General features: G+C 50.5%; 1 protein-coding gene across 1 annotated transcript in view; it reads left to right on the forward strand.

Annotated features, from left to right (window-relative positions):
• Positions 1-13,096, forward strand: part of EFTUD2 (elongation factor Tu GTP binding domain containing 2) — a 511,582-nt gene that overhangs the window by 142,746 nt on the left and 355,740 nt on the right. Inside the window, exon 11 of the mRNA XM_069634260.1 lies at positions 9,745-9,869. Coding sequence (XP_069490361.1) covers positions 9,745-9,869 — 125 coding nt within the window. The remainder of the gene's footprint in view (positions 1-9,744; positions 9,870-13,096) is intronic.

Below are 13,096 nucleotides of genomic sequence, written 5' to 3' on the forward strand. Positions count from 1 at the left end.
ATACTTTTCCAGAATCAACACAAAGCTAGTAAATACTCTTTTGAAATGCTTTTTACACACTCTCTACACCCGGAGGTGACTTCACTTAAATATCACTAGTACACTTTGTAGATTCTGAGGTTTGTAGAAAGCAAAGGTTAAAGCAGGGGTGCACAACTGATTTTGACAGAGGGCCGAAAGTACCTTACATGAGGGCTATAGTGGGCCGAAAAGTAAATGTGGGTGGGGCGGTAGGCGGGGCGTGGCAGGAGGCTTTTTCAACCCCCAATTTGTATTAAACACATGGAAAAAAGAATGTTTTTGAGGGGTAACAATTTTTATTTGCATTTCAAACTTACATTTTGTATTACACATTTTCTATTGTTATAATTTATTTCTATTTAGTTATTGTATCTCGTCTATTTAATTAAATTATATACATTTTATTGACCCTAGATTGGACATTCTGTTATTTTGGACTGCTATAGTTTGCTGTTTGGGTTGCCCAAGAGGAGTATAGCCTTCGTTGAGTCAGGTTTGCTCAAAAAGCAAAGGATGTACATCTCCTAACTGTGCCTGTTTTAGCTTTATTATTGGATTCACTCTTGGAGTGCAACACTATGCCCCATGGCTCCCACCCCCAACCAAACACTATGCCCCATGGCCCCCTCAACACCCCCAACCAAACACTATGCCCCATGGCTCCCTCAACCCCCAACCAAACACTATGCCCCATGGCCCCCTCACCCCCAACCAAACACTATGCCCCATGGCTCCCACCCCCAACCAAACACTATGCCCCATGTCCCTCACCCCCAACCAAACACTATGACCCATGTCCCCCTCACTCCCAACCAAACACTATGCCCCAGGGCCCCCTTACCTCCAACCAAACACTATGCCCCAGGGTCCCCTTACCCCCAACCAAACACTATGCCCCATGGCTCCCTCAACCCCCAACCAAACACTATGCCCCATGGCTCCCACCCCCAACCAAACACTATGCCCCATGGCCCCCTCAACACCCCCAACCAAACACTATGCCCCATGGCTCCCTCAACCCCCAACCAAACACTATGCCCCATGGCCCCCTCACCCCCAACCAAACACTATGCCCCATGGCTCCCACCCCCAACCAAACACTATGCCCCATGTCCCTCACCCCCAACCAAACACTATGACCCATGTCCCCCTCACTCCCAACCAAACACTATGCCCCAGGGCCCCTTTACCTCCAACCAAACACTATGCCCCAGGGTCCCCTTACCCCCAACCAAACACTATGCCCCATGGCTCCCTCAACCCCCAACCAAACACTATGCCCCATGCCCCCACAGCCCCATCCAAACACTATGCCCCATGTCCCCCTCGCCCCCAACCAAACACTATGCCCCATGTCCCCCTCACCCCCAACCAAACACTATGCCCCAGGGTCCCCTTACCCCCAACCAAACACTATGCCCCATGGCTCCCACCCCAACCAAACACTATGCCCCATGCCCCCTCAGCCCCAACCAAACACTATGCCCCATGTCCCCCTCGCCCCCCAACCAAACACTATGCCCCATGTCCCCCTCGCCCCCCAACCAAACACTATGCCCCATGCCCCCCTTACCCCCAACCAAACACTATGCCCCAGGGCCCCCTTACCCCCAACCAAACACTATGCCCCATGGCTCCCGCCCCCAACCAAACACGATGACCCATGGCCCCCTCACCCCCAACCAAACTCTATGCCCCATGTCCCTCACCCCCAACCAAACACTATGCCCCATGGCACCCCCACCACTAACATTCCACACTGGGTGCATGCTTTCTTAATTTTATATGTTTTACTTTTTTATGTTTTAAATGGTCTGTGGTTTGTAATTGCTCATGCATCAGAAACTGAATGATGTTATTTATATAGCGCCTTAATCCAAAGCAATTATTTGTTGGTCAATATTGTTTGTATCTGTGCCCGTTTGCCTATGGGCCTAAGGCACAATATACATGATTAGATAGATAGAGGCACACACACAAACAAGCACGCATACAGACCCGAACCCCCCACCCCCAACTCCGAACCCCACACCCCCCAAATCAGCACACTCTCAAACAAGCACCCATACAGACCCGAACCCCCACCCCCCAACTCAGCATGCACCCATACAGACCCAACGCCCCACCCCCAACTCAGCACACACACAAACATGCACCCATACAGACCCGAACCCCCCACCCCCCAACTCAGCACACACTCTCAAACAAGCACCCTTCAGACCCAAACCCCCCACCCCCCAACTCAGCACACACACTCAAGCATGCACCCATACAGACCCGAAACCCCCACCCCCCAAATCGGCACACAAACTCTCAAGCATGCACCCATTCAGACCAGAACCCCCACCCTCCAAATCAGCGCACTCTCAAACAAGCACCCATACAGACCCGAACCCCCCACCCCCCAACTCAGCATGCACCCATACAGACCCGAACCCCCCACCCCCAACTCAGCACACTCTCAAACAAGCACCCATACAGACCCGACCCCCCACCCCAACTCAGCACACACACAAACATGCACCCATACAGACCCGAACCCCCCACCCCCCAACTCAGCCTGCACCCATACAGACCCGAACCCCCCACCCCCCAAATCAGCACACTCTCAAACAAGCACCCATACAGACCCAAATCCCCCACCTCTGAACCCCCCCACATCAGCACACTCTCAAACATGCAAACATACAGACCCAGAAACATTCAAAACCAAACATTCATACACATCCGACACCCAATCCCCGCATCTCAACATACACAACACAAACATCCAAACATTCATACACATCCGACTCCCCCCCACCCCTGCATCTCAACATACACAACACAAACATTCAAAACCAAACATTCATACACATCCGACACCCCCTCCACCCCCGCATCTCAACATACACAAAAACACATTCAAAACCAAACATTCATACACATCCGACACCCCCCCACCCCTGCATCTCAACATACACAAAAACATATTCAAAACCAAACATTCATACACATCCGACACCCCCCACCCCCGCATCTCAACATACACAAAAACATATTCAAAACCAAACATTCATACACATCCGACACCCCCCACCCCCGCATCTCAACATACACAAAAACACATTCAAAACCAAACATTCATACACACCGACACCCCCCCACCCCAACATACACAACACAAACAAACAAAGAAACAGACCCGACACACAAACACAAAAAGACCACTTACCGGAGACGTGCTGGAAGGGCAGGTAAGCTGGATCCCTGGCGAGGTAACTGGAATCGTGCTACGGCTGGCGTGGTCCAAGGCTGAAATGCCTTCTGGCATCAAGCCTTATGGACCACGCCAGCCATAGTGCTGGCCCTCCATTGGTGCAGCACACACGCACTACGTGGCTCGTAGGAGCGACGTGGTGAGTGTGTGCTGAGCCAATGAGGGCCAGTGATTTGTCCGGCCCGGAAGACAAAGACTTTCCTAATGGAGGGCGGCCGATGCTGCTTGCGGGCCACCCTCCATTAGGAAAGTCTTTGTGCCTCGCGGGCCGGACAAAAGAGCATGGCGGGCCACAACTGGCCCGCGGGCCGTATGTTGTGCATCCATGGGTTAAAGGAAGAAAAAAGGTTGAACAGGTTCTCAAGGCGTGCATATACTTAAATCTTCCAATGAAGTCTAGACAAAACCTTACCCAGCAATTATAGTTAAAAACCAAGATATCACCTCTGAAGCACAGAAAATGTCAAAGTCAAATGGACTAGAAGAGTCTGCAGTGAGCCATGACAGCCAAAGTCAATTGGAGCATAGTCTATGGAGCTGAGGCACTTCTTAGATAACAAAGTCTTGCACAAAGTTTGAGAGTTTCTGAAGAAAAATCACTATAAGGTCACAAGCGGTTAGACTTGTGGAGTGTAGAGCTGAAATCAACTCTAGCAAATTAGCTACTGCAAGTCTCAACTGAGAAGAGCAAAGCAAAAGACACTGAGGTAAGTACCCCAAGTCTGAAAAGTACCTCTGGTTAGAAATGGTCCAGCTGGCTCGTGTCTGGTTGCAGCAATGCAGAACCTGGGTTCCTAAGCCTCAGTCGTGGGGAGTAGAGGGAGGACGATCAACGGCACTTTGTGGTTTCAGCACGCAGTTAACAGCACCTCCGCGGATCTTGGATACTGGTTGGGCTTCCTTCACTCCTTGAGTCCTGCACTCTGGTGAGGGGACTCGAGGTCTGGTCGTCCTGCTTCTGGGGGTCCTTAGGAGACTCCTGTAGCTTCTGGACGCAGGCGTTGCCCTCTACTACAGATTTCTCGACACCTGGCACTCGGTTCCTGCAGCAGCAAATAGGGACAGCCAATCAGGGAGGATGGTCCAGTGGAGTTAGTCTCTGAGTTAGTTGGTCCCATTGACCCAATGGAAGAAGTCGTCCCTTCCGGAGTTTCTCTTGTAGATCAGCAAAAATGAGTTTAGCACAGCCGCAGGGCTTCACTGGGCATTCAAAGGTCCAGGAGGATGCAGCAAGCTTCGTTCACGGTTTCTTAGTCGGGTGTTCTCGACTCTGCCTCTAGTCCCAAAACCCTCACCTTTTAAGCAGGTTTCTCGCATTCATGCACAGCCTAGGCTGTCGCTCAAACAGCAGGGTAAATTTCCTGAAAGCCAATCAGGACTCTGTGCATTCAGGCATTCCTAAAGACAAAGGACAGGGGGGTTTTGGGAACCTCCCTCACTTCCTGCCCTTCCAGACACACTGGAGGCAGAGGCGGGTTTCATTACGGTTTTCTACAAAACTCTCTAACTTTGTGCACACCTTTTTATCTAAGAAGTGCCTCAGCTCCATAGACTGTTCTCCATTTGACTTTGGCTGTCCTGGCTCCCTGCAGACTTGGATATTTCTGTCCCTCATAGGTGGTAACTTGTTTTAGACAGTTATGGCTGGCAAATGCTTGTCTGGACTTCATTGGAAGATTTTTCGCATGTCCTGAGAACCTGTTTAACCTTTTCCTTCCTCTAACCTTTCCTTTCTGCAACGTCAGAATCTGCAAGTATAGCTAGTGATATATAAATGCCATTCCCCAGCATGGGGTCTGGCATGGATTCACATGCTCATGAATATTCCCCATCGTCAGGATGGGAATCCTTGGTAAAGAAAAAATCAGTTTCAGTTTCGTTTCTGCACTGTCTTTCTACTAGTAACCAATCACTGGTCTCTGGGTCATACTGCCCCCAGCCAATGACTGCCCTCTACCTAAGCCCCTCCTCTGGCAGCCATCTTCAGATTTTTACTGCACGTTCAAGTGTTGGGAGTCCTCGTGCTGTAGCTCTCGAGCTTTTACTGCGTATTGCGTTTTTTCAAAGTGTACTTATTTTTTCGGTCAATTCGAGCCTCAAGCTCCAACGATTCTTCTTCCGATCAACGGGGACCCGTTTTGGAATTTTCTACGTCCCTCAAGGGCAGATTTTCATCGAATTACACGTCTTGGCGTATTCCGGAAGACCTTTGAGGCCCACCCCGATCGGACATGGCCCAGGACAAAGGAGATTCGACACCTACTGGATCCAAACTGTTCAGGAACTGACCAGGATGTGGACTACAGAATTTCTTCGAGGAAGAGGAGCACTCCCGGTGCCTCTACTGCCTTCACGCCGACAAGTCGCATGTGGAGGAGGACTGTGCGTTCTGTAAGAACATGTCAGTCCGGACAATGAAGGACCGTCGTATTCGGCTCACCAACTGGCTGGAGGGGAAGAGCCCAACAGCAGGTGAGAAGAAGTCCGAGCGGTCTTCTAAGACCTTTGAGGGTGCTACGACGACTGGGGCCCAACAAAAGGCAAAGCACTGCGAGTCCATGGGCACCAAGAGCACCGTTGGTTCGGGCTCCTCGGCTGCCAGGCAGGGCGCGATGTCACTGATGCCATCATCCACGAGCCAACGCTCTGGCTCGGGAAAAAAGGAAGTTGGAGAACTCGGGTAAGCTTTGGGAGAAGCCCCGGTTGATCCTGACAGAGAAAGCCAAGGCCAAGGGGGGTGGGGGGGGTGAGGCAGTGACCCTCCCCCTAAGGTGAAGGCCTCAGATGCTCCCAAGGTTGTGAACGCCCTGATTCACCTGGTGAATGCCTCGATTGAAGGAGTTGTGGCGGCCCTTGTGAAGCCTGTGGAGGCTACCCCAGTGGAGATGACTTCCGGGCCTAGAGTTTCCCTGCCACCCCGGAGGGAATCGTCTTTCCAGCCTATCGAGAAGACCCCTGTGAAACCCCGGGACGAGAAAGGGGGGGGGGGGCCACGGTAGCCATAACGGACACAGACACCACCTCCGAGGATGAGCTGGCTGGCGTCAAAGCTATCCTGGACAAGAAGTTCAAGGAGGTCAGGACCTATTGGAAGGATCCCGACGAGGCGGACGTGGAGAGCAACGGTGGAGCCGCAGGCCGTGGAGGGAACGGAGGACCCCGTGCCCCAGCTGTCGCTCCCGTTGCAACCGATGCCTACGCCACAGGACAATTCAGGAGCAATCTTGATGGCTTTGCAGACCCTGTGTACGATCCAGCGGCGCCTGGACTGTCGGGGAGCCCACAGAACAAGCGGAGGGCGAATCCATCCTCCCCCTCTCTTCGATCCTTCACCTCCATCCCCTCCACCCAGGGATGACACGAACGGCGACGACAGGGGTGACGATGGGATGGATCTCCCATCACCCCCTGCCTGGGCCTCCCCTCCCGACGAAATTGGCTCCTTTCACACCATGATCGCAAGGGCATCGGAGCTTTTCCAGCTATGCCCCGAAGAGCAGAAGAAGGAAGGTTTCCACTACCAATGTTGTGAAGCCATGAGGAAGACTGCCCTCTCAGTCCCGTTACTGGATGACATCTGGGACGAAGGACTGTCCCTGCTGAAGAACCCATCCACGGCCCCTGCGAAGAGGGACCGGGTCCCAGACTCCGCTCCTATGTGCCTCAGGGGACAGCCATCCCCGGATTTGGTGGTCTCTGCGTCGGCCAAGAAGAAATCGGCGGGGGCAACTACTTCCACTTCCCCACCTGACGGCGAGGGGAAGAAGCTAGACTCCATGGGACGACGGGTCATCTCGTCGGCAGCGACGACTATCAAGGTGACCAACGCCCTCACAATCGTGGTGCGCTACGACAGGGAGCTGTGGTTCAAGATCGCTCCCCTCCTGGACTTCCTCCCAGACAACAAGAGGGCGAAAGCCCTTGAAATCCTGCAGGAGGGCGAGGTGGCGTTGGACCACGCCATCACGGTGGCCACGGACATCGCCGACACCGGCTTTCTCCAGATGATCAACCGCGTTTGCCTGCGCTGGCGAGGTTGGCTCAAAGCCACCGACTTCCGTCTGGACTTGCAGATCAGGGTACTGGACATGCCGTTTAACGGAAACAACCTACTCGGGAAAGCGGTGGACGAGTCGCTATAGGCCATCAAGGCGGACACCGAGATGGCCCGTGCCCTAGGTGCTCTTCATCGACAGCCGTCCTTTCAGACCTCCGGAGGCAAATCCCAAGGCGCCTCCAAAGGATTCAGCAGCAGTTCGTCGTACTGCCAAGCTGCCCGTTCCTCATCGCAGGAAGCTTACAGAGGCCGCAGCAAGACCGGTGGATAGACTGGTGGATACTGTTGTCATCGCCTAGGACCCCAGGGTGGCAAGGCCTCGGCGAAACAGGAATGAACCGGCCGTGACGTCGGGCCCACACTAAGCACCCCGGTGGGAGAACGGCTAGCAAACTTCGTCGGCGAGTGGGAGTCCATCTCCATTGACCGTTGTGTGCTAGATGTCCTGGCCCACGGGCACACTCTGGAGTTTCAAAGAAAGTGCCCCCCTTTACCTCCTGCGGCCAGGAAAGAGAACCATGTTCAACAGCTGCTTCTGGAGGTACGAGCCATCCTGAGAAAGGGCGCGATAGAACTCGTCCCGAAGAGGCTCCGGGGTATACTCGCGGTACTTCCTCGTCCCATTGCGACCCATCCTGGACGTTCGGCGCCTCAACAAATACATCAAAGCCCAGAAGTTCTGGATGGTTACCCTTCAGCACGTGCTGGGACAGCTGGAGGAAGGCGACTTCCTATCGTCGCTGGACTTGGAGGATGCTTACTTTCACATCCCCATACACAAAGGACATCAAAAGTTCCTACGTTTCGTGTTCCAAGGGTGGCACTACCAGTTCAAGGCCCTACCCTTAGGGTTGAAGTCGGCCCTGATGGTCTTTACCAAGTGCCTGGCAGGGGATCCACGTTCACCCTTACCTGGACGATAGGCTCATCCAAGCAAAGTCAAGAGAACTCGCCGTCGATCACACAGCGAGGACCGTCCGCCTGCTCACGGAACTGGGATTCGCGATCAACTTTGCGAAGTCCCACTTGGTACCGTCGCAGGACACCCTGTTCCTGGGTGCCAGACTTGACACAGTGGCGCGGTGATGAAGTGTTATGGGAGCTGAGGTTCTCTGTTAGATGAAGGAGCTGGGTTGCTTTGGGAAGAATGTTACTGTGTGTTAGGATGAATTTCCAAAAGAAACCTGGGGGTGGGGGGCAGATTTTGGAAGCCCAGCCTTTTATGGTGAAGAGGAAAGACACAGAAGTCTAGCCAAACCCAATTAAGGTAGGTAGCAGAGCAGCCAGGCTTCAATCCAAAAGAAGTTGGCGGGAGGGGCGATTTCAGGACTCTAGGGCTTCAATCAGAAATACACTGAGCACTCCCATAATTCCATTTATACAGGTAAATACAAAATATACCAAAATGTATTAGACCTTTCAAATGCACACTTAACAATGAAACCTCTAGGTAAGTAGTGTCACACAACTACTATAAAATACAGATATACGATCACTCTTGTGAAAAGTTAGGAAAGCACTTGATTCAAAACCAGTGTGTAATACAGTTGGTTAAAACACAGTAGAAACACTTGGATCAATACTAGAAACTAGAATAGTTCCCTAATCCTTAGCAAGGCCAACCTTGAGATCTATTTGGACCTAGTATCCTAAAGTCATCTGTTCCAGAAGTTCTACTTTTCAGGAAGGTTTACTATGTGATTGGACAATGCCATTGGTTGTGATTCAGAGTTCCCAAAAGTTAAAAGTTTTGGTAAGTAACCCTCTCAAGGCCTATGCTCCCAAAAGAGGTAAGGGCATGTGCAGACTTGAATTCCTCTGGTGCAGGAAGGAATAAACCAGAAGACGGACCTTCTCTGTCTACACCCCAAGACTCAAACCTCCTCCCCATCAACATCCGACTAACCCCCTCACTTCGACAGTTCAGGAAGGAAACGCAAGACACCACCCTCTTCAAGGAATGGCTCCTACCTAACATAGAGGTCCACAAACCCACCACTCCCTACCCTACCTACCCTACCTGAGACCGTGTTATCTGATCCCCCGCCCCCCTCTATTTCCTACCCTGGTTACTTGTAGATCCATTGCTGACAATTTCCCCACCCCCCTTTGTTGGATCACCACTCCCATGATTCTCTACTCCCTAATCGTGTTCTCGCCCGTGATTGTAAAGTGCGCCCTTGCTTCCAAAAGCTAGGTCCTTGCTCAATAAAAACCCTAATAATAATAAAGGTTTTGCTGAAGGCCATTTTACACTTTCCAGAGACTTGTTTATGGTTCATTTGTTGCTCTCTATTGCCAGGAATATCCTTGGCGATAGCATCTTGCTTATGCATTGTTAAGTTCTCGCAAGAATCTCTCTCCTCAGGCATGAAAGCTTTAAAAGGATGTTGTTTCTTCTTTCCAGCATGTACTCCACGGATGAGAACCTGGTGCTGTCCCCGCTCCTGGGGAATGTCTGCTTTGCCAGCTCCCAGTATAGCATCTGCTTCACGCTGGGCTCCTTTGCCAAGATTTACTCCGACACCTACGGTAAGGATCCGTTTCCTGCCTGCAGCCCCCGCATCAGCTGTCAGTGTGGATGCAGGAATCCTTAGAAAAGGACCATTGAAGTTCTGAAGCCCTGTCTGCCAGTGTTTTTGATTAGTTCAATGCATTATTATAGCTTTTAAACCTAACCCAGTGCTGGTTTGTAGGTTTTTTCCCAGCTGGGATTTGAAACATTTGCCAGCTTTTCGGTTATTTTCAATGTTGAATGGTCCGTTGACACTCTCGCATTCCAAAAGTGGGGCTTTTCATCGAATTGCTGTTAGGGAGTTTTTCTAAAGTCCATCTATTTAGGACTCTTTAGAAGACTCTCTCTACCTGGCAATACAGAACTCCAACTTCTAGTATAGGCCTATACCACTGAGGGTAGGGGTAGCTATGGCAGAGCAGCCATGGTTCTCTTTTGGAGGGAGAGAGGGCTGTAGGAAGGTACAAAGAACTTGTAGCATACATATGGTCCAAAGAAACACTTGAACACTCTGGGAGTTATCTGAAAATAATGGTTTATTATATACTTGCAATACTCTATTGTGGCCTGATTTGCAAATTTTTGAAAAATCGCTAAATCGGCAATCTCCCGAAATCGCCTATAGGGATAGCACAGGGCCGCACCCTGCCCTGTGCAGAGCGAATGGGCAGGGCTGGTTAGATTTCACTATCGCCAGTGCACCCCAGACTGGTATGCCGACCTAAAGGTTACAAGCCCAACATAAGCATTTAAGTGCACATCAGTGTTGGGCCTGGCTGAACTTGTATGGGCGAACACTCAAACTCAAGAATTGCCACTTCTGCAATACAGGTGTGGCAGAACAACTCTGGGTAAGTATTACCTCAAGTCTCATAGTACCTCAGCAGTGAAGACGATGATGCAGCGGACACTCACACGATGCAGCAGCTACAGGACCAGGTCACAGAATTCTCGGTCTTCTGACCGAAGAAGGGGCACTGGAAGGGATTTTGCAGTAGCAGTCGAGTGGAAAGGCTCCCAGCAAAGGATTATTTGGCTTCTTGCAGCTCTGTGGTTTTTGGCGCTTTTGGGAAGAATTCTCATAAATGTACCAATACCTCCCACCTTAGAGCCCTCCAGCTCTTTTGCTAAACTTTCGGACTTTGAACTTTTCAATTCTGTTTTCTGAGTTTATTTTCTTTTGGTTATGGAGTCTAACAAAATCCATAGGCATCATCTTTTCATTTGTGTCGCACAGCACCTTCAGTGCAGTGGTACAGGGAAGCCTTTCCAGGCTTTCTCAAGGTTTAAATACCTTCTATGGGATAAACTGTTTCCCAGAGAAAGTCAGGTGAAATTGACTTTACTGGTCTTTTTAAATTCCTAGACCCAGCACACTCTTATCTTACAATAGAGTGCTGGAGGGGTTACTGTTAGGCAGAATTCCATGCAGTACCCTCTGGGACCACCACACACAATTAAGACTACAGGTGTAAACAAAACCAACCTTTGGTATAAGTCGAAACACTAATGTATAGGCGCGTTATAAGTATCATATCATATCATATATAAACAGTTTTTGGTAGCGAGCTGAGCAGCCAGGCTCATCTCAATAGGGACTGTGAGCAGTGGTTCTAGTAGACACTTACTATCAATGTTTCTTGGTAAAACCCTTATACATTTATTACACAGTCATTTAGAAAACATTCACTAGAAAGAGACAACTTAATATTATACACAAATAAACGTCAGTAACAAACCTATACGTTTCTGAGTAAATTAGGCTCCCCTGAAATAGGAGCAAAATGGCATTTCAGTCACTTTAAATAGGAGTAAAACGGTACAAGTTAATACAATGGATCGCAAATTCTTTCTTAGGCAGTGCAAATAGTTTCAGTTCACTAGATGAGTCAATTCGATTCAATATGCCTAGGCCAAAGTCAATAGGCTAGTGTCTTGGATAGGAAAGAGCAGTTCTGGTAGTAAACGGTGAAGTCTTTGCCAAAGTTCTCAGAAGTAGTTTGTATGAAAAAGAATCCTATGTTGGGTCACAAGCTGATTAGAGCTGCAAGTTGGGAAAGTTCCACAAACTTTCAGCGCGAGAGGTAAGTACTCTCAATCAGGTTGGCACAGTACCTTAATATGGAGAAAAAGATGCAGCTGAAGACCTTGATTCGTGGCAGTTCCTGCATATCTCGCTGTTCCAGAGCCTCAGTCGTTTGGGACAAGAGGGAGGACGTCGGGGGGGGGGGGGTTTCCTGTACAGCACAGGGACTGGTCAAAAAGCTGGCAAATGGAAGATCTTCAGTTCGAGTAGCTGTTCATCAAGCACACAAGCTGGTGTCCCTCTCCCTGGTTAAACCTATCCAGCTCTGAGAATGATATCCAGGTGGCTTACAAGTTGATTGGTCCCACCAACTCAAAGGAAGAAGTCGTCCTTGAAGGGGCTTCTCTGTCGAGGTGAACGTGGCAATTTGGACCTGCTGCAGGGCTTCACCGGGCAAACCAACAGTCCAGGAGTTGCAGCAGCTGTCCTTTTCCAGCTCGTTTTCGGTTCTTTCGTTTCAGTGTTCGACTCTGCCTTCCAAGCCTAGAGACTCGCCTTTTAAACAGTTTTCTCCCTTTCATTAAGCCTCGCTGTCACTCACCCAGTAGGGTGGCTGTCCTTGCCGGACAGTCAGCCAGCCAATCACGCCAGAGTGTATTTGGGTCTCCTAGGAGACTAAGGGGACCTCCCTCATTTCCTGCCCACCCCAGACACTCAGAAGCCCTGCTGCAGGTCTGAATCACCAAGTTCACCTCGACAGAGAATCCCCTGCAAGGACGACTTCTCCCTTTTTAGTTGGTTGGACCAATCAACTCAACAGTAAGCCACCTGGATACTCACCTCGGAGCTGGTTGACTTTCTTCAGAGTGCTGCAGGAAACCATAGAACCAGGGAGGGAGACACCAGTTGGTGTGCTTGATTTTCAGCTACCGGAATTGAAGTTTTGCCAAGTTTTTCGACTGTTCAAGTGCAGTGCAGGAGTCTCCCCACGTCCTCCCTCTTGTCCCCACGACTGAGGCTCAGGAACAGCGAGATCTGCAGAAACTGCTAGGAACAGAAGCCATCAGCTGCCTCTTTTTCTTCATTTGTAAGGTTCTGTAAACCCAGACAGAGTACTCGCCTCTCGTAGTGAAAGTGCTTGAAACTTTCAGGCCTAATCAGCTTGTGACCCAGCATATGATTCATCTTGCTGCAAACTATTCCTAAGAACTTTTGCAG

This window comes from Ambystoma mexicanum, chromosome 13 (genome assembly GCF_040938575.1).
Source record: "Ambystoma mexicanum isolate Mex_15411 chromosome 13, UKY_AmexF1_1, whole genome shotgun sequence".
In the NCBI taxonomy this organism is placed as follows: domain Eukaryota; kingdom Metazoa; phylum Chordata; class Amphibia; order Caudata; family Ambystomatidae; genus Ambystoma; species Ambystoma mexicanum.